The sequence below is a fragment of the Oncorhynchus gorbuscha genome, linkage group LG03, assembly GCF_021184085.1.
Source record: "Oncorhynchus gorbuscha isolate QuinsamMale2020 ecotype Even-year linkage group LG03, OgorEven_v1.0, whole genome shotgun sequence".
Taxonomy (NCBI): Eukaryota; Metazoa; Chordata; class Actinopteri; order Salmoniformes; family Salmonidae; genus Oncorhynchus; species Oncorhynchus gorbuscha.
In genome coordinates this window covers 106056283-106079491 of record NC_060175.1, presented here as the reverse complement: position 1 = coordinate 106079491, position 23209 = coordinate 106056283, and the positions used below count along the sequence as shown (strand labels likewise).

The window sequence follows — 23209 nt, the reverse complement described above, 5'->3', positions numbered from 1 at the left end:
ATAGCTGCACTGTGGACAACACAACTGGTCATATAGCTGCACTGTGGACAACACAACACAACTGGTCATATAGCTGCACTGTGGGACAACACAACTGGTCATATAGCTGCACTGTGAGACAACACAACTGGTCATATAGCTGCACTGTGAGACAACACAACTGGTCATATAGCTGCACTGTGGGACAACACAACTGGTCATATAGCTGCACTGTGGGACAACACAACTGGTCATATAGCTGCACTGTGGACAACACAACACAACTGGTCATATAGCTGCACTGTGGACAACATAACTGGTCATATAGCTGCACTGTGGACAACACAACTGGTCATATAGCTGCACTGTGGGACAACACAACACAACTGGTCATATAGCTGCACTGTGAGACAACACAACTGGTCATATAGCTGCACTGTGGACAACACAACTGGTCATATAGCTGCACTGTGGGACAACACAACACAACTGGTCATATAGCTGCACTGTGAGACAACACAACTGGTCATATAGCTGCACTGTGGGACAACACAACTGGTCATATAGCTGCACTGTGGGACAACACAACTGGTCATATAGCTGCACTGTGAGACAACACAACTGGTCATATAGCTGCACTGTGGACAACATAACTGGTCATATAGCTGCACTGTGGGACAACACAACACAACTGGTCATATAGCTGCACTGTGGACAACACAACTGGTCATATAGCTGCACTGTGGACAACACAACTGGTCATATAGCTGCACTGTGGACAACACAACTGGTCATATAGCTGCACTGTGGACTGGTCATATAGCTGCACTGTGGACAACACAACTGGTCATATAGCTGCACTGTGGACAACACAACTGGTCATATAGCTGCACTGTGGGACAACACAACACAACTGGTCATATAGCTGCACTGTGGACAACACAACTGGTCATATAGCTGCACTGTGGACAACACAACTGGTCATATAGCTGCACTGTGGACAACACAACTGGTCATATAGCTGCACTGTGGACAACACAACACAACTGGTCATATAGCTGCACTGTGGGACAACACAACTGGTCATATAGCTGCACTGTGGACAACACAACTGGTCATATAGCTGCACTGTGGGACAACACAACTGGTCATATAGCTGCACTGTGGACAACACAACTGGTCATATAGCTGCACTGTGGACAACACAACTGGTCATATAGCTGCACTGTGAGACAACACAACACAACTGGTCATATAGCTGCACTGTGGGACAACACAACACAACTGGTCATATAGCTGCACTGTGGGACAACACAACTGGTCATATAGCTGCACTGTGGGACAACACAACACAACTGGTCATATAGCTGCACTGTGGGACAACACAACACAACTGGTCATATAGCTGCACTGTGGACAACACAACACAACTGGTCATATAGCTGCACTGTGAGACAACACAACACAACTGGTCATATAGCTGCACTGTGGGACAACACAACTGGTCATATAGCTGCACTGTGGGACAACACAACTGGTCATATAGCTGCACTGTGAGACAACACAACTGGTCATATAGCTGCACTGTGGGACAACACAACTGGTCATATAGCTGCACTGTGGACAACACAACTGGTCATATAGCTGCACTGTGGGACAACACAACTGGTCATATAGCTGCACTGTGGGACAACACAACTGGTCATATAGCTGCACTGTGGGACAACACAACACAACTGGTCATATAGCTGCACTGTGAGACAACACAACACAACTGGTCATATAGCTGCACTGTGGACAACACAACTGGTCATATAGCTGCACTGTGGACAACACAACTGGTCATATAGCTGCACTGTGAGACAACACAACACAACTGGTTATATAGCTGCACTGTGGGACAACACAACTGGTCATATAGCTGCACTGTGGACAACACAACACAACTGGTCATATAGCTGCACTGTGGACAACACAACTGGTCATATAGCTGCACTGTGGGACAACACAACACAACTGGTCATATAGCTGCACTGTGGGACAACACAACACAACTGGTCATATAGCTGCACTGTGGGACAACACAACTGGTCATATAGCAACTGGTCATATAGCTGCACTGTGGACAACACAACACAACTGGTCATATAGCTGCACTGTGGGACAACACAACTGGTCATATAGCTGCACTGTGAGACAACACAACTGGTCATATAGCTGCACTGTGAGACAACACAACTGGTCATATAGCTGCACTGTACAACACAACTGGTCATATAGCTGTTTACTGTGGGACAACACAACTGGTCATATAGTTTATCTGTGGGACAACTTCTCACAACTGGTCATATAGCTGCACTGTGGACAATCTAACTGGTTATATAGCTGCACTCTCAACCAACACAACTTTCTTTCTCTAGCTGCACTGTGAGACAACCAACACAACTGGTCATAGCTGCCCAGGACAACACAACACAACTGGTCATATAGCTCACTGTGGACAACACCCCTGGTCCACTGCTGGCCAACACAACACAACTGGTCATATAGCTGCACTGTGGGACAACACAACACAACTGGTCATATAGCTGCACTGTGGGACAACACAACTGGTCATATAGCTGCACTGTGAGACAACACAACTGGTCATATAGCTGCACTGTGGGACAACACAACTGGTCATATAGCTGCACTGTGGACAACACAACTGGTCATATAGCTGCACTGTGAGACAACACAACTGGTCATCCACCAACTGGTCATATAGCTGCACTGTGGACAGTTTCACAACTGGTTCTAGCTGCACTGTGAGACAACACATGCTGGTCATTTAGCTGCACTTTGGACAACACAACTGGTCATATAGCTGCACTGTGGACAACACAACTGGTCATATAGCTGCACTGTGGGACAACACAACACAACTGGTCATATAGCTGCACTGTGGACAACACAACTGGTCATATAGCTGCACTGTGGGACAACACAACACAACTGGTCATATAGCTGCACTGGGGACAACACAACACAACTGGTCATATAGCTGCACTGTGGGACAACACAACAGTCCATCTGACTGTGGACAACACAACTGGTCATATAGCTGCACTGTGGACAACACAACACAACTGGTCATATAGCTGCACTGTGGGACAACACAACTGGTCATATAGCTGCACTGTGAGACAACACAACTGGTCATATAGCTGCACTGTGAACAACACAACTGGTCATATAGCTGCACTGTGGGACAACACAACTGGTCATATAGCTGCACTGTGGGACAACACAACTGGTCATATAGCTGCACTGTGGGACAACACAACACAACTGGTCATATAGCTGCACTGTGGACAACTTAACTGGTCATTAGCTGCACTTTGGACAACACAACTGGTCATATAGCTGCACTGTGGGACAACACAACCAACTGGTCATATAGCTTGCACTGTTTGGACAACACAACTGGTCATTAGCTGCACTGTGGACAACACAACTGGTCATATAGCTGCACTGTGGGACAACAAATAAACTGGTCATTAGCTGCACTGTGAGACAACACAACTGGTCATATAGCTGCACTGTGGGACAACACAACTGGTCATATAGCTGCACTGTGGGACAACACAACTGGTCATATAGCTGCACTGTGGACAACACAACTGGTCATATAGCTGCACTGTGGACAACACAACTGGTCATATAGCTGCACTGTGGGACAACACAACTGGTCATATAGCTGCACTGTGGACAACACAACTGGTCATATAGCTGCACTGTGACACACAACTGGTCATATAGCTGCACTGTGGACAACACAACTGGTCATATAGCTGCACTGTGGACAACACAACTGGTCATATAGCTGCACTGTGGACAACACAACTGGTCATATAGCTGCACTGTGGACAACACAACTGGTCATATAGCTGCACTGTGGGACAACACAACACAACTGGTCATATAGCTGCACTGTGGACAACACAACACAACTGGTCATATAGCTGCACTGTGGGACAACACAACACAACTGGTCATATAGCTGCACTGTGGACAACACAACTGGTCATATAGCTGCACTGTGGACAACACAACTGGTCATATAGCTGCACTGTGGGACAACACAACACAACTGGTCATATAGCTGCACTGTGGGACAACACAACTGGTCATATAGCTGCACTGTGGACAACACAACTGGTCATATAGCTGCACTGTGGACAACACAACTGGTCATATAGCTGCACTGTGGGACAAACACAACTGGTCATATAGCTGCACTGTGAGACAACACAACTGGTCATATAGCTGCACTGTGAGACAACACAACTGGTCATATAGCTGCACTGTGGGACAACACAACTGGTCATATAGCTGCACTGTGGGACAACACAACTGGTCATATAGCTGCACTGTGGGACAACACAACTGGTCATATAGCTGCACCGTGGACAACACAACACAACTGGTCATATAGCTGCACTGTGGACAACATAACTGGTCATATAGCTGCACTGTGGACAACACAACTGGTCATATAGCTGCACTGTGGGACAACACAACACAACTGGTCATATAGCTGCACTGTGAGACAACACAACTGGTCATATAGCTGCACTGTGAGACAACACAACTGGTCATATAGCTGCACTGTGGGACAACACAACTGGTCATATAGCTGCACTGTGGGACAACACAACTGGTCATATAGCTGCACTGTGAGACAACACAACTGGTCATATAGCTGCACTGTGGACAACATAACTGGTCATATAGCTGCACTGTGGACAACACAACTGGTCATATAGCTGCACTGTGGACAACACAACTGGTCATATAGCTGCACTGTGAGACAACACAACACAACTGGTTATATAGCTGCACTGTGAGACAACACAACACAACTGGTCATATAGCTGCACTGTGAGACAACACAACACAACTGGTCATATAGCTGCACTGTGAGACAACACAACACAACTGGTCATATAGCTGCACTGTGGACAACACAACTGGTCATATAGCTGCACTGTGGACAACACAACTGGTCATATAGCTGCACTGTGAGACAACACAACACAACTGGTTATATAGCTGCACTGTGGGACAACACAACTGGTCATATAGCTGCACTGTGGACAACACAACACAACTGGTCATATAGCTGCACTGTGGACAACACAACTGGTCATATAGCTGCACTGTGGGACAACACAACACAACTGGTCATATAGCTGCACTGTGGGACAACACAACACAACTGGTCATATAGCTGCACTGTGGGACAACACAACTGGTCATATAGCTGCACTGTGGACAACACAACTGGTCATATAGCTGCACTGTGGACAACACAACACAACTGGTCATATAGCTGCACTGTGGGACAACACAACTGGTCATATAGCTGCACTGTGAGACAACACAACTGGTCATATAGCTGCACTGTGAGACAACACAACTGGTCATATAGCTGCACTGTGGGACAACACAACTGGTCATATAGCTGCACTGTGGGACAACACAACTGGTCATATAGCTGCACTGTGGGACAACACAACTGGTCATATAGCTGCACCGTGGACAACACAACACAACTGGTCATATAGCTGCACTGTGGACAACATAACTGGTCATATAGCTGCACTGTGGACAACACAACTGGTCATATAGCTGCACTGTGGGACAACACAACACAACTGGTCATATAGCTGCACTGTGAGACAACACAACTGGTCATATAGCTGCACTGTGAGACAACACAACTGGTCATATAGCTGCACTGTGGGACAACACAACTGGTCATATAGCTGCACTGTGGGACAACACAACTGGTCATATAGCTGCACTGTGAGACAACACAACTGGTCATATAGCTGCACTGTGGACAACATAACTGGTCATATAGCTGCACTGTGGGACAACACAACACAACTGGTCATATAGCTGCACTGTGGACAACACAACTGGTCATATAGCTGCACTGTGGACAACACAACTGGTCATATAGCTGCACTGTGGACAACACAACTGGTCATATAGCTGCACTGTGGACAACACAACTGGTCATATAGCTGCACTGTGGACAACACAACTGGTCATATAGCTGCACTGTGGACAACACAACTGGTCATATAGCTGCACTGTGGGACAACACAACACAACTGGTCATATAGCTGCACTGTGGACAACACAACACAACTGGTCATATAGCTGCACTGTGGGACAACACAACACAACTGGTCATATAGCTGCACTGTGGACAACACAACTGGTCATATAGCTGCACTGTGGACAACACAACTGGTCATATAGCTGCACTGTGGGACAACACAACACAACTGGTCATATAGCTGCACTGTGGACAACACAACTGGTCATATAGCTGCACTGTGGACAACACAACTGGTCATATAGCTGCACTGTGGACAACACAACTGGTCATATAGCTGCACTGTGGACAACACAACTGGTCATATAGCTGCACTGTGGGACAACACAACTGGTCATATAGCTGCACTGTGGACAACACAACTGGTCATATAGCTGCACTGTGGGACAACACAACTGGTCATATAGCTGCACTGTGGACAACACAACTGGTCATATAGCTGCACTGTGGGACAACACAACTGGTCATATAGCTGCACTGTGGACAACACAACTGGTCATATAGCTGCACTGTGGACAACACAACTGGTCATATAGCTGCACTGTGGGACAACACAACTGGTCATATAGCTGCACTGTGGGACAACACAACTGGTCATATAGCTGCACTGTGGGACAACACAACACAACTGGTCATATAGCTGCACTGTGGACAACACAACACAACTGGTCATATAGCTGCACTGTGGACAACACAACTGGTCATATAGCTGCACTGTGGGACAACACAACACAACTGGTCATATAGCTGCACTGTGGGACAACACAACTGGTCATATAGCTGCACTGTGGGACAACACAACTGATCATATAGCTGTACATATAACCCCTACCTTAACCCCTAACCCCTACCTTAACCCACAACCTTAACCCCTAACCCCTACCTTAACACACAACCTTAACCCCTAACCCCTACCTTAACCCACAACCTTAACCCTAACCTTAACCCCTACCTTAACCCCTAACCCAACCCACAACCTTAACCCTAACCTTAACCCCTACCTTAACCCCTAACCCCTACCTTAACCCACAACCTTAACCCTAACCTTAACCCACAACCTTAACCCCTACCTTAACCCACAACCTTAACCCACAACCTTAACCCCTACCTTAACCCCTACCTTAACCCCTACCTTAACCCCTACCTTAACCCCTACCTTAACACACAACCTTAACCCCTACCTTAACCCCTACCTTAACACACAACCTTAACCCCTAACCCCTACCTTAACGCACAACCTTAACCCCTACCTTAACCCCTAACCCCTACCTTAACCCACAACCTTAACCCCTACCTTAACCCCTACCTTAACCCCTACCTTAACCCCTACCTTAACACACAACCTTAACCCCTACCTTAACCCCTAACCCCTACCTTAACCCACAACCTTAACCCCTACCTTAACCCCTACCTTAACCCCTACCTTAACACACAACCTTAACCCCTACCTTAACCCCTACCTTAACCCCTACCTTAACCCACAACCTTAACCCCTACCTTAACCCCTACCTTAACCCCTACCTTAACACACAGCCTTAACCCCTAACCCCTACCTTAACCCCTACCTTAACCCACAACCTTAACCCTAACCTTAACCCCTACCTTAACCCCTAACCCCTACCTTAACCCCTACCTTAACCCCTACCTTAACACACAACCTTAACCCCTACCTTAACCCCTACCTTAACCCCTACCTTAACCCACAACCTTAACCCCTACCTTAACCCCTACCTTAACACACAACCTTAACCCCTAACCCCTACCTTAACGCACAACCTTAACCCCTAACCCCTACCTTAACCCACAACCTTAACCCTAACCTTAACCCCTACCTTAACCCCTAACCCCTACCTTAACCCACAACCTTAACCCTAACCTTAACCCCTACCTTAACCCACAACCTTAACCCCTACCTTAACCCCTACCTTAACCCCTACCTTAACCCCTACCTTAACCCACAACCTTAACCCCTACCTTAACCCCTACCTTAACGCACAACCTTACCCCCTACCTTAACCCTAACCTTAACTCCTAACCCCTAACCTTAACTCCTAACCTTAACTCCTAACCCCTAACCTTAGCCCCTAATCATGTAAATGTAATGTAATCTTAGCCCCTAACCTTAACCCCTAACCTTAGCGCCTAACCCTAACCTTAGCCCCTAACCCTAACCTTAGCCCCTAACCTTAGCCCCTAACCTTAGCCCCTAACCCTAACCTTAACCCCTACCTTAACCCTTACCTTAACCCCTAACCCTAACCTTAACCCCTAACCTTAACCCAAACCTTATTCTGAATACATTAGACTTACGTCTGAGATTGGGTGCAGAGTCGATGTGATGGGAGCCTCTCTGTAGATAGATGGGAGCTGAATATTCCAACTGGGTAACTGGGTACTGGAACTGGAAGAGGAGAGGAGAGAGAAGGGGAGAGAGGAGAGGAGAGGGGAGAGATGAGAGGAGAGGAGAGAGGAGGGGAGAGAGGAGGGGAGAGAGGAGAGGAGAGAGGAGAGAGGAGAGAGGAGGGGAGAGAGGAGAGAGGAGGGGAGAGAGGAGGCGAGAGAGGAGAGAGGAGGGGAGAGAGGAGAGAGGAGGGGAGAGAGGAGAGGAGAGGAGAGAGGAGGGGAGAGAGGAGAGAGGAGGGGAGAGGGGAGAGAGAAGAGGAGAGGAGAGAGGAGGGAGAGAGGAGAGAGGAGGGGAGAGAGGAGAGAGGAGGGGAGAGAGGGAGAGGAGAGAGGAGGAGGAGAGAGGGGAGAGAGGGGGGAGAGAGAGAGAGGAGAGAGGAGGGGAGAGAGGAGGGGAGAGAGGAGGGGAGAGAGGAGAGAGGAGGGGAGAGAGGAGGGGAAAGAGGAGAGGAGATAGGAGAGAGGAGGGGAGAGGAGAGAGGAGGGGAGAGAGGAGAGGAGAGAGAGAGGAGGGGAGAGAGGAGAGAGGGGAGAGAGGTGAGGTGAGGAGGGGAAAGAGGAGGGGAGAGAGGAGAGAGGTGAGGTGAGGAGAGAGGAGGGGAAAGAGGAGGGGAAAGAGGAGAGGAAAGAGGAGAGGGGAGAGAGGACGGGAGGGGAGAGAGGTGAGGAGAGGGGAGGGGAAAGGGAGGGGAGAGAGGTGAGGTGGGGAGGGGAAAGAGGAGGGAGAGGGGAGAGAGGGGAGGGAGAAGAGAGAGAAGGGGAGAGAGGAGAGGAGAGAAGAGAGAGAAGGGGAGAGAGGAGAGGAGAGAGGAGGGGAGAGAGGAGAGGAGAGAGGAGGGAGAGAGAGGAGAGAGGAGAGGAGAGAGGAGAGGGAGAGAGGAGAGAGGAGGGGAGAGAGGAGAGAGGAGGAGGAGAGAGGAGGGAGAGAGGAGGGGAGGAGGAGAGAGGAGAGGAGAGGAGGAGGGGAGAGAGGAGAGGGGAGAGAGAAGAGGAGAGGAGAGAGGAGGGGAGAGAGGAGAGAGGAGGGGAGAGAGGAGAGAGGAGGGGAGAGAGGAGAGGAGGGGAGAGAGAGAGAGAGGGGGGAGAGGAGAGAGAGGAGAGAGGAGGGAGAGAGGAGAGAGAGAGGAGGGAGAGAGGAGGGAGAGAGGAGAGAGGAGGGGAAAGAGGAGAGAGGAGAGAGGAGGGGAGAGAGGAGAGAGGAGGGGAAAGAGGAGAGGAGATAGGAGAGAGGAGGGGAGAGGAGAGAGGAGGGGAGAGAGGAGGGGAGAGAGGAGGGGAAAGAAGAGAGGAAAGAGGAGAGGGGAGAGAGGACGGGAGGGGAGAGAGGTGAGGTGAGGAGGGGAAAGAGGAGGGGAGAGAGGAGAGAGGGGAGAGGAGAAGAGAGAGAAGGGGAGAGAGGAGAGGAGAGAAGAGAAGAGAGAGAAGGGGAGAGAGGAGAGAGGAGGGGAGAGAGGGGAGGAGAGAGGAGGGGAGAGAGGAGAGAGGTGAGGTGAGGAGAGAGGAGGGGAAAGAGGAGGGGAAAGAGGAGAGGGGAGAGAGGAGGGGAAAGAGGAGGGGAAAGAGGAGAGGAAAGAGGAGAGGGGAGAGAGGACGGGAGGGGAGAGAGGAGAGGAGAAAGGAGGGGAAAGAGGAGGGGAGGGGAGAAAGGAGGGGAGAGAGGAGAGAAGAGAGGAGGGGAGGGGAGAAAGAGGGGAGAGAGGAGGGGAGAAAGGAGGGGCGAGAGGAGGGGAGAAAGGAGGGGAGAGAGGAGGGTAGGGGAGAGAGGAGGAGAGCACTCATTCTAGTTATGACTGTCACCTCAGTAAGGCATAATAATACCGTGTGCATATAAAGAAACCGGTAGATATTTTGTTTGTTGTGTACATGAATCTGAATATCTTTTCTATGGGGTTGGTGAGTACCTTGTGGGCAGAGCAGGTGAAGGTGTGTCTATGGGGTTTGTGAATACCTTGTGGGCAAAGCAGGTGAAGGTGTGTCTATGGGGTTGTGAATACCTTGTGGGCAGAGCAGGTGAACGTGTGTCTATGGGGTTTGTGAATACCTCATGGGCAGAGCAGGTGAAGGTGTGTCTATGGGGTTTGTGAATACCTTGTGGGCGGTGAAGGTGTGTCTATAGGGTTTGTGAATACCTTGTGGGCAAAGCAGGTGAAGGTGTGTCTATGGGGTTTGTGAATACCTTGTGGGCAGAGCAGGTGAAGGTGTGTCTATGGGGTTGGTGAGTACCTTGTGGGCAGAGCAGGTGAAGGTGTGTCTATGGGGTTGTGAATACCTTGTGGGCAGAGCAGGTGAAGGTGTGTCTATGGGGTTTGTGAATACCTTGTGGGCAGAGCAGGTGAAGGTGTGTCTATGGGGTTGGTGAGTACCTTGTGGGCAGAGCAGGTGAAGGTGTCTCTATGGGGTTTGTGAATACCTTGTGGGCAGAGCAGGTGAAGGTGTGTCTATGGGGTTTGTGAATAGCTCGTGAGCAGAGCAGGTGAAGGTGTGTCTATGGGGTTGGTGAGTACCTTGTGGGCAGAGCAGGTGAAGGTGTCTCTATGGGGTTTGTGAATACCTTGTGGGCAGAGCAGGTGAAGGTGTGTCTATGGGGTTTGTGAATAGCTCGTGAGCAGAGCAGGTGAAGGTGTGTCTATGGGGTTGGTGAGTACCTTGTGGGCAGAGCAGGTGAAGGTGTATCTATGGGGTTGGTGAATACCTTGTGGGCAGAGCAGGTGAAGGTGTGTCTATGGGGTTGGTGAGTACCTTGTGGGCAGAGCAGGTGAAGGTGTACGTCATCGTTTCCGGATCTTTCTCCAGAGTGGCGTTCAGTTTAAGCTCCTCCCCTTCCACAACCACGACACATACATACTGCTCCTCCCCCTGACAACAAGAGAATGCATCAATGTAAACATTTTTTTTAAGGACAAAGAATTTGAATCAACTATGCAGATGTTTGTAATCATTATCTATACTGCATTTCTAGGAAACTACTGAGTCCAATCACCTGAAACATGTCCAGGTTCCTGCCCAGTAGGGTCAAAGGGGACAGGAAAGGTTAAGGGTCAGAGGTTAGGCTTTACCTGAAACATGTCCAGGTTCCTGCCCAGTAGGGTCAAAGGGGACAGGAAAGGTTAAGGGTCAGAGGTTAGGCTTTACCTGAAACATGTCCAGGTCCTCCCCAGTAGGGTCAGAGGGGACAGGAAAGGTTAAGGGTCAGAGGTTAGGCGTTTACCTGAAACATGTCCAGGTTCCTGCCCAGTAGGGTCAAAGGGGACAGGAAAGGTTACGGGTCAGAGGTTAGGCTTTACCTGAAACATGTCCAGGTTCCTGCCCAGTAGGGTCAGAGGGGACAGGAAAGGTTAAGGGTCAGAGGTTAGGCTTTACCTGAAACATGTCCAGGTTCCTGCCCAGTAGGGTCAGAGGGGACAGGAAAGGTTAAGGGTCAGAGGTTAGGCTTTACCTGAAACATGTCCAGGTTCCTGCCCAGTAGGGTCAGAGGGGACAGGAAAGGTTAAGGGTCAGAGGTTAGGCTTTACCTGAAACATGTCCAGGTTCCTGCCCAGTAGGGTCAGAGGGGACAGGAAAGGTTAAGGGTCAGAGGTTAGGCTTTACCTGAAACATGTCCAGGTTCCTCCCCAGTAGGGTCAGAGGGGACAGGAAGCCCATGGGGACCAGAGGAGAGCTCTGTAGAGCCCACACACAGGGACAAGATTCTGGACCCCGCGGCTCCAACTGCTCCTCCTAGTGGCCGGAGGGGGAAGCACACAGACCAAATATTATATTACAGCCGAAAACAAAGACCGCATCCCAGACGGCATCCTACTTCCTTTATAGTGCACTACTTCCAACCAGGGCCCTATGGGAATAGGGAATAGGGAGCCATTTGGGACAACAAAAAACGTTTGGAATGACTGAAAATGGAGAGAAGAGGCTGTGAAACAACAAACCATTTTCAAGAGTGGAGAGGACAGTGTTACCTGGGGCAGGTGGATAGGGTGTGTTACTCAGTGAGCTGAGTGTTGTCACCATACCAGAATGTTGACTTTAATACCGATACCAGGTTAGGTATCACAATACTCGTTATAACATCACAATAATCGATACCAAAACGATACTACGGCAACAGCAAAAAAAGAAAACGTATTAGCCAAAGTCCCAGAATGCCACCTGATCCAGATATATCAATATATATATATATTTTTTTAGGTCAACATTTTTCAGACTGACACGTATGCATTAATTAATCAATGAATCAATCAATTTGGCTTAGTTTTTACCACTACATAACTGGAATCATTTATTAGAATGGTAAATCGAGATCCGCCCCCAGGTGGTGAAGGTCCGCCCCCAGGTGGTGAAGGTCCGCCCCCAGGTGGTGAAGGTCCGCCCCCAGGTGGTGAAGGTCCGCCCCCAGGTGGTGAAGGTCCGCCCCCAGGTGGTGAAGGTCCGCCCCCAGGTGGTGAAGGTCCGCCCCCAGGTGGTGAAGGTCCGCCCCCAGGTGGTGAAGGTCCGCCCCCAGGTGGTGAAGGTCCGCCCCCAGGTGGTGAAGGTCCGACCCCAGGTGGTGAAGGTCCGACCCCAGGTGGTGAAGGTCCGCCCCCAGGTGGTGAAGGTCCGCCCCCAGGTCCGCCCCCAGGTGGTGAAGGTCCGCCCCCAGGTGGTGAAGGTCCGCCCCCAGGTGGTGAAGGTCCGCCCCAGGTGGTGAAGGTCCGCCCCCAGGTGGTGAAGGTCCGCCCCAGGTGGTGAAGGTCCGCCCCCAGGTGGTGAAGGTCCGCCCCCAGGTGGTGAAGGTCCGCCCCCAGGTGGTGAAGGTCCATTACCTCCTTGTTTTACACGTTATTCACTTTTTTCTACCCTTTTTCATGTATCGAGTACAGAAGTGTCGGTACACCGTGCAACACTAGTATGATGTGGTTGTGTTGGGGTTGAGTAAAGGTCGAGTTAGGGTTAAGTAAAGGTTGTGTTAGGATGGGGTAAAGGTTGTGTTAGGATGGGGTAAAGGTTGTGTTAGGATGGGGTAAAGGTTGTGTTGGGGTTGAGTAAAGGTCAAGTTAGGGTTGAGTAAAGGTTGTGTTAGGATGGGGTAAAGATTGTGTTGGGGTTGAGTAAAGGTCGAGTTAGGGTTGAGTAAAGGTTGAGTAAAGGTTGAGTTAGAATTGAGTAAAGGTTGAGTAAAGGTTGAGTAAGGTTTGAGTAAGGGTTGAGTTAGGGTTGAGTAAAGGTTGAGTAAAGGCTGAGTTAGGCTTGAGTAAAGGTTGAGTAAAGGTTGAGCTAGATTTGAGTAATGGTTGAGTTAGGGTTGAGTAAATGTTGAGTAAAGGTTGAGTTAGGTGTGAGTAAAGGTCGAGTTAGAGTTGAGTAAAGGTTGAGTTAGGGTTGAGTAAAGGTTGAGTTAGGGTTGAGTAAAGGTCGAGTTAGGCTTGATTAAATGTTGAGTAAAGGTGTAGTTAGGGTTGAGTAAAGGTTGAGTTAGGTTTGAGTAAGGGTTGAGTTAGGGTTGAGTAAGGGTTGAGTAAAGGTTGAGTTAGGGTTGAGTAAAGGTCGTCTTACCAGTGAGTTGTGTATGGTGTGCTGCCTGGGACAGCTGTTGTTGGTGTGGGTACACAGCCCACCCAGGACACACCAGCTACAAGGCCACACACTGCCCACACACGCCATACACCTAGAATACAGACAGAGCTTGTGTGACTGTATGTGTGTGTGTGACTGTATGTGTGTGTGTGACTGTATGTGTGTGTGTGTGTGTGTGTGTGTGTGTGTGTGTGTGTGTGTGTGTGTGTGTGTGTGTGTGTGTGTGTGTGTGTGTGTGTGTGTGTGTGTGTGTGTGTGTGACTGGTTGTGTGTGTGTATGTGACTGTGCGTGTGTGTGACTGTGGGTGTGTGTATGTGTGTGTGTGTGACTGTATGTGTGTGACTGCGTGTGTGACTGTGTGTGTGTGTGTGTGTGTGTGTATGTGTGTGACTGTGTGTGTGACTGTGTGTGTGACTATATGTGTGACTATATGTGTGAGTGTGTGTGTGTGTGTGTGACTATATGTGTGACTATATGTGTGTGTGTGTGTGTGACTGTGAGTGTGTGTGTGTGTGTGTGTGTGTGTGTGTGTGTGTGTGTGTGTGTGTGTGTGTGTGTGTGTGTGTGTGTGTGTGTGTGTGTGTGTGTGTGTGTGTGTGTGTGTGTGTGTGTGTGTGTGCAGGTAGTGTATGTGTGTGTGTGTACGGTGTGTATGTGTGTGTGTGTACGGTGTGTATGTGTGTGTATGGTGTGTACGTGTGTGTATGGTGGTGTGTATGTGTGTGTATGGTGTGTACGTGTGTGTATGGTGGTGTGTATGTGTGTGTATGGTGTGTATGTGTGTGTACGGTGTGTATGTGTACGGTGTGTATGTGTGTGTATGGTGTGTATGTGTGTGTGTACAGTGTGTGTGTGTGTGTGTGTGTGTGTGTACGGTGTGTGTGTGCGGTGTGTATGTATGTGTGTGTACGGTGTGTATGTGTGTGTATGGTGTGTGTGTGTGTGTGTGTATGGTGTGTGTGTGTGTGTATGGTGTGTGTGTGTGTGTACGTGTGTGTGTGTGTGTGTGTGTACGGTGTGTGTGTGTGTGTGTGTACGGTGTGTATGTGTGTGTGTACGGTGTGTATGTGTGTGTGTGTACGTGTGTGTACGGTGTGTATGTGTGTGTGTGTGTACGGTGTGTATGTGTGTGTATGGTGTGTATGGTGTGTGTGTGTGTGTACGGTGTGTGTGTTTGTAACTATATGTGTGTGTGTGTACGGTGTGTGTGTGTGTGTGTGTACGGTGTGTATGGTGTGTGTGTGTGTGTGTATGGTGTGTGTGTGTGTGTGTGTACGGTGTGTATGTGTGTGTACGGTGTGTGTGTGTGTGTGTGTGTGTGTATGGTGTGTGTGTGTAGGGTGTGTGTGTGTACGGTGTGTGTGTGTAGGGTGTGTGTGTGTCTGTATGGTGTGTGTGTGTAGGGTGTGTGTGTGTGTGTGTACGGTGTGTGTGTGTGTAACTATATGTGTGTGTGTGTAGGGTGTGTGTGTGTGTGTGTGTACGGTGTGTATGTGTGTGTATGGTGTGTGTGTGTGTGTGTATGGTGTGTGTGTGTGTGTGTGTACGGTGTGTATGCGTGTGTACGGTGTGTGTGTGTGTGTAGGGTGTGTGTGTATGGTGTGTGTGTGTAGGGTGTGTGTGTGTGTGTGTGTACGGTGTGTGTGTGTAGGGTGTGTGTGTGTGTGTGTATGGTGTGTGTGTGTAGGGTGTGTGTACGGTGTGTATGTGTGTGTGTATCTCTTACGGGGAGGTGATGTTGAGTCGCCCCACAGCTCGACAGTCGTAGAAGATGATGTCACTGCTAGAGATGGTCACGTCTCTGAACATCACAGACACACGTAGGGACACATGGTCTACAGACAGACAGACAGACAGACAGACATACAGACAGGCAGACAGACAGACAGACAGACAGACAGACAGACAGACAGACAGACAGACAGACAGACAGACAGACAGACAGACAGACAGACAGACAGACAGACAGACAGACAGACAGACAGACAGACAGACAGTATAGCCAGGGACAGACAGTACAGACAGAGAATACAGACAGACAGACAGACAGACAGACAGACAGACAGACAGACAGACAGACAGACAGACAGACAGACAGTACAGAGACAGACAGTACAGAGACAGACAGTACAGACAGACAGACAGACAGGAGAGACCATAAAGATATATTAGGATACATAATAATACCAGTACTATATACAGTACATTGCAAACATCACAGACACAGGTTGTTCTTCTGGAAGGTGCTCCCATCTCCACAGAGGAACTCTTGTTACAGGTTATTCTTCTGGAAGGTTCTCCCATCTCCACAGAGGAACTCTAGATCTCATCACAGACACAGGTTGTTCTTCTGGAAGGTTCTCCCATCTCCACAGATAAACTCTTGTTACAGGTTGTCCTTCTGGAAGGTTCTCCCATCTCCACAGAGGAACTCTTGTTACAGGTGGTTCTTCTGGAAGGTTCTCCCATCTCCACAGGGGAACTAGTGTTACAGGTTGTCCTTCTGGAAGGTTCTCCCATCTCCACAGAGGAACTCTTGTTACAGGTGGTTCTTCTGGAAGGTTCTCCCATCTCCACAGGGGAACTAGTGTTACAGGTTGTCCTTCTGGAAGGTTCTCCCATCTCCACAGAGGAACTCTTGTTAAAGGTGGTTCTTCTGGAAGGTTCTCCCATCTCCACAGAGGAACTCTTGTTACAGGTGGTTCTTCTGGAAGGTTCTCCCATCTCCACAGAGGGACTAGTGTTACAGGTTGTCATGTACCTTTTTGAATAGTCCAGAACAGGACACAGACATGTCTGATACGGTCGGTTTGGAATACGCAGCATAATCAATATCTTTGAGTGGTTTTTGTTTTTCCTATAATTCCCCCAAGAGCTCTACTTGCTGAGTCGGCCAGGACAGATGTTCTGTTTTGAAAGGTAATATGTTCATCAATAAAAAGACCCACATATTTATAATTGCTAGTGAACTCAAGGAGGTCTTGACTGTCTTGTCTGTCTCTCCTCAAGGTATAATAACTGTCTTGTCTGTCTCTCCTCAAGGTATAATAACTGTCTTGTCTGTCTCTCCTCAAGGTATAATAACTGTCTTGTCTGTCTCTCCTCAAGGTATAATAACTGTCTTGTCTGTCTCTCCTCAAGGTATAATAACTGTCTTGTCTGTCTCTCCTCAAGGTATAATAACTGTCTTGTCTGTCTCTCCTCAAGGTATAATAACTGTCTTGTCTGTCTCTCCTCAAGGTATAATAACTGTCTTGTCTGTCTCTCCTCAAGGTATAATAACTGTCTTGTCTGTCTCTCCTCAAGGTATAATAACTGTCTTGTCTTGTATAATAACTGTCTTGTCTGTCTCTCCTCAAGGTATAATAACTGTCTTGTCTGTCTCTCCTCAAGGTATAATAACTGTCTTGTCTGTCTCTCTCCTCCTCTTGTCTGTCTCTCCTCAAGGTATAATAACTGTCTTGTCTGTCTCTCCTCAAGGTATAATAACTGTCTTGTCTGTCTCTCCTCGAGGTATAATAACTGTCTTGTCTCTCCTCAAGGTCAAGTGTTGAGGAGTTCTTGTCTGTCTCTCCTCATATAATAACTGTCTTGTCTGTCTTCCTCAAGGTATAATAACTGTCTTGTCTGTCTCTCCTCAAGGTATAATAACTGTCTTGTCTGTCTCTCCTCAAGGTATAATAACTGTCTTGTCTGTCTCTCCTCGAGGTATAATAACTGTCTTGTCTGTCTCTCCTCAAGGTATAATAACTGTCTTGTCTGTCTCTCCTCAAGGTATAATAACTGTCTTGTCTGTCTCTCCTCAAGGTATAATAACTGTAAGGTATAATAACTGTCTTGTCTGTCTCTCCTCAAGGTATAATAACTGTCTTGTCTGTCTCTCCTCAAGGTATAATAACTGTCTTGTCTGTCTCTCCTCAAGGTATAATAACTGTCTTGTCTGTCTCTCCTCAAGGTATAATAACTGTCTTGTCTGTCTCTCCTATAATAACTGTCTAATGTCTGTCTCTCCTCAAGGTATAATAACTGTCTTGTCTGTCTCTCCTCAAGGTATAATAACTGTCTTGTCTGTCTCTCCTCAAGGTATAATAACTGTCTTGTCTGTCTCTCCTCAAGGTATAATAACTGTCTTGTCTGTCTCTCCTCAAGGTATAATAACTGTCTTGTCTGTCTCTCCTCGAGGTATAATGTCTGTCTCTCCTCAAGGTATAATAACTGTCTTGTCTGTCTCTCCTCAAGGTATAATAACTGTCTTGTCTGTCTCTCCTCAAGGTATAATAACTGTCTTGTCTGTCTCTCCTCGAGGTATAATAACTGCCTTGTCTGTCTCTCCTCAAGGTATAATAACTGTCTTGTCTGTCTCTCCTCAAGGTATAATAACTGTTTTTATATATATAAAAAATGTAAAATAAAAAGGGTAACCGACCACTTCCTGGTGGGCTGGGTGGGAGGAGCTCAGGCAGGGGTGATTGACAGGTGATGGTGGTTTCCTTGACGATGGCTGGCTGAGGGGGGAGGGTTCCGAAGGAGCAGGAAAGAGACTCCTCCTCTAAAAGGGTGGGCAGCTGGGCCACTGTTAAAGACACCTGGGACAGAGATCTATATATTATATTATATATATATATTTTTATATGTATGTATATAAGGTTTATTGGGACAGATAGAAAGAGAGTGGGGGAGAGACATACAGGTGGGTGTGGAGGGATAAATAAATACATTTACTGCAGGACCAGCACAGGCATTACCCACTACAAATTACCCCCTAAACCAGCCCAGACATTACCCCCTAAACCAGCCCAGACATTACCCCCTAAACCAGCCCAGACATTACCCCCTAGACATTACCCCCTAAACCAGCCCAGACATGACCCCTTAAAAATTACCCCCTAGACCAGCCCAGACATTACCCCCTAGACATTACCCCCTAAACCAGCCCAGACATTACCCCCTAAACATTACCCCCTAGACCAGCCTAGACATTACCCCCTAGACCAGCCCAGACATTACCCTCTAGACCCGCCCAGACGTTACCCTCTGGAACAGCCCAGACGTTACCCTCTGGAACAGCCCAGACGTTACCCTCTGGAACAGCCCAGACGTTACCCTCTGGAACAGCCCAGATGTTACCCTCTGGAACAGCCCAGATGTTACCCTCTGGAACAGCCCAGATGTTACCCTCTGGAACAGCCCAGATGTTACCCTCTGGAACAGCCCAGATGTTACCCTCTTGACCAGCCCAGACGTTACCCTCTAGACCAGCCAAGACGTTACCCTCTAGACCAGCCCAGACATTACCCCTATACATTACCCTCTAGACCAGCCCAGACATTACCCCCAGACATTACCCTCTAGACCAGCCCAGCCATTACCCCCATACATTACCCCCTAGAACAGCCCAGACATTACCGCCAGACATTACCCCCTAGACCAGCCCAGACATTACCCTCTAGAACAGCCCAGACATTACCCCCTAGACCAGCCCAGACACCTCCACTGAGTTACCTCACCAAGTCTCCTCCCACAGATCTGTCACACAATGTTTCTAGATATACTATACTGTTGAAGATCTGTAAACCCACCTGAGTCTCCTCCTCTCTGTTGAAGATCCGTAAACCCACCTGAGTCTCCTCCTCTCTGTTGAAGATCTGTAACCCACCTGAGTCTCCTCCTCTCTGTTGAAGATCTGTAACCCACCTGAGTCTCCTCCTCTCTGTTGAAGATCTGTAACCCACCTGAGTCTCATCCTCTCTGTTGAAGATCTGTAACCCACCTGAGTCTCCTCCTCTCTGTTGAAGATCTGTAACCCACCTGAGTCTCCTCCTCTCTGTTGAAGATCTGTAACCCACCTGAGTCTCATCCTCTCTGTTGAAGATCTGTAACCCACCTGAGTCTCCTCCTCTCTGTTGAAGATCTGTAACCCACCTGAGTCTCCTCCTCTCTGTTGAAGATCTGTAAACCCACCTGAGTCTCCTCCTCTCTGTTGAAGATCTGTAAACCCACCTGAGTCTCCTCCTCTCTGTTGAAGATCTGTAAACCCACCTGAGTCTCCTCCTCTCTGTTGAAGATCTGTAACCCACCTGAGTCTCCTCCTCTCTGCTCTGGATGGCAGGCTTTAGGCTCTGGACAGTCACACACTGGTTGGCAGGCTGGTCGGCAGGCTGGTCGGCAGGCTGGTTTGCAGGCTGGTAGCTCCACAGCCAGTGGTTGGCTTGGCTGGTGCATCTGTATCAGCGTTATAAACAGGCTGGAAACGGTTAACATGGAAACGGAGTTATAAACACAGGTTAACATGGAAACTGGTTAACATGGAAACAGGTATAAACACAGGTTAACATGGAAACGGAGGTATAAACACAGGTTAACATGGAAACGGAGTTATAAACACAGGTTAACATGGAAACGGAGGTATAAACAAGGTTAACACAGGTTATAAACCATAAACACAGGTTAACATGGAAACGGAGTATAAACACAGGTTAACATGGAAACGGTTATAAACACAGGTTAACATGGAAACGGAGTTATAAACACAGGTTAACATGGAAACGGAGGTATAAACACAGGTTAACATGGAAACGGAGTTATAAACACAGGTTAACATGACTTACCATGGAAACGGAGTTATAAACACAGGTTAACATGGAAACGGAGTTATAAACACAGGTTAACATGGAAACGGAGTGCACAGGTTAACATGGAAACGGAGTTATAAACACAGGTTAACATGGAAACGGAGTTATAAACACAGGTTAACATGGAAACGGAGTTATAAACACAGGTTACCATGGAAACGGAGTTATAAACACAGGTTAACATGGAAACGGAGTATAAACACAGGTTAACATGGAAACGGAGGTTAAATGGTTAACGGAAACGGAGGTATAAACACAGGTTAACATGGAAACGGAGTTATAAACACAGGTTAACATGGAAACGGAGGTATAAACACAGGTTAACATGGAAACGGAGTTATAAACACAGGTTAACATGGAAACGGAGTTATAAACACAGGTTAACATGGAAACGGAGGTATAAACACAGGTTAACATGGAAACGGAGTTATAAACACAGGTTAACATGGAAACGGAGTTATAAACACAGGTTAACATGGAAACGGAGGTATAAACACAGGTTAACATGGAAACGGAGGTATAAACACAGGTTAACATGGAAACGGAGTTATAAACACAGGTTAACATGGAAACGGAGTTATAAACACAGGTTAACATGGAAACGGAGGTATAAACACAGGTTAACATGGAAACGGAGGTATAAACACAGGTTAACATGGAAACGGAGGTATAAACACAGGTTAACATGGAAACGGAGTTATAAACACAGGTTAACATGGAAACGGAGTTATAAACACAGGTTAACATGGAAACGGAGTTATAAACACAGGTTAACATGGAAACGGAGGTATAAACAGGTATAACACAGGTTAACATGGAAACGGAGTTATAAACACAGGTTAACATGGAAACGGAGGTATAAACACAGGTTAACATGGAAACGGAGGTATAAACACAGGTTAACATGGAAACAGAGGGTTAACATGGAAACGGAGGTATAAACACAGGTTAACATGGAAACGGAGGTATAAACACAGGTTAACATGGAAACGGAGGTATAAACACAGGTTAACATGGAAACGGAGGTATAAACACAGGTTAACATGGAAACGGAGGTATAAACACAGGTTAACATGGAAACGGAGGTATAAACACAGGTTAACATGGAAACGGAGGTATAAACACAGGTTAACATGGAAACGGAGGTATAAACACAGGTTAACATGGAAACGGAGGTATAAACACAGGTTACCATGGAAACGGAGTTATAAACACAGGTTAACATGGAAACGGAGGTATAAACACAGGTTAACATGGAAACGGAGTTATAAACACAGGTTAACATGGAAACGGAGTTATAAACACAGGTTAACATGGAAACGGAGTTATAAACACAGGTTACCATGGAAACGGAGTTATAAACACAGGTTAACATGGAAACGGAGTTATAAACACAGGTTAACATGGAAACGGAGGTATAAACACAGGTTACCATGGAAACGGAGTTATAAACACAGGTTAACATGGAAACGGAGTTATAAACACAGGTTACCATGGAAACGGAGTTATAAACACAGGTTACCATGGAAACGGAGTTATAAACACAGGTTAACATGGAAACGGAGTTATAAACACAGGTTAACATGGAAACGGAGGTATAAACACAGGTTAACATGGAAACGGAGGTATAAACACAGGTTAACATGGAAACGGAGTTATAAACACAGGTTAACATGGAAACGGAGGTATAAACACAGGTTAACATGGAAACGGAGTTATAAACACAGGTTAACATGGAAACGGAGGTATAAACACAGGTTAACATGGAAACGGAGTTATAAACACAGGTTAACATGGAAACGGAGGTATAAACACAGGTTAACATGGAAACGGAGGTATAAACACAGGTTAACATGGAAACGGAGTTATAAACACAGGATAACATGGAAACGGAGTTATAAACACAGGTTAACATGGAAACGGAGGTATAAACACAGGTTAACATGGAAACGAGTGACGGAGGGGCTTTAACAATGTGTATGTTTGTGACAGAGGACTATCAACAAGGCAGGTCCCTACAGGCTTTAGTTTTGTCACATCTGGAATACTGTTCAGTCGTGTGGTCAGGTGCCACAGTACTACATAGAGACATGACTACATGGAACTCTATTCTACAGTACTACATAGAGCCATGACTACATGGAACTCTATTCCACAGTACTACATAGAGACATGACTACATGGAACTCTATTCCACAGTACTACATAGAGCCATGACTACATGGAACTCTATTCCACAGTACTACATAGAGACATGACTACATGGAACTCTATTCCACAGTACTACATAGAGCCATGACCATGACTACATGGAACTCTATTCCACAGTACTACATAGAGCCATGACTACATGGAACTCTATTCCACAGTACTACATAGAGCCATGACGACATGGAAGTCTATTCCATAGTACTACATAGAGCCATGACTACATGGAACTCTATTCCACAGTACTACATAGAGCCATGACTACAT

At 47.5% G+C, this 23209-nt stretch overlaps 1 protein-coding gene across 1 annotated transcript in view; it reads right to left on the bottom strand.

The window, feature by feature from the left end:
- The window catches only part of plxnb3 (plexin B3), a 224437-nt gene that overhangs the window by 109668 nt on the left and 91560 nt on the right, over positions 1-23209 (bottom strand). The window contains exons 7-13 of the mRNA XM_046333429.1: positions 20180-20310; positions 18529-18688; positions 15829-15937; positions 14081-14192; positions 12143-12271; positions 11294-11410; positions 8462-8552 (exon numbers count right to left, since the gene is read on the bottom strand). Of these exons, the coding sequence (XP_046189385.1) occupies positions 8462-8552; positions 11294-11410; positions 12143-12271; positions 14081-14192; positions 15829-15937; positions 18529-18688; positions 20180-20310 (849 nt within the window). The remainder of the gene's footprint in view (positions 1-8461; positions 8553-11293; positions 11411-12142; positions 12272-14080; positions 14193-15828; positions 15938-18528; positions 18689-20179; positions 20311-23209) is intronic.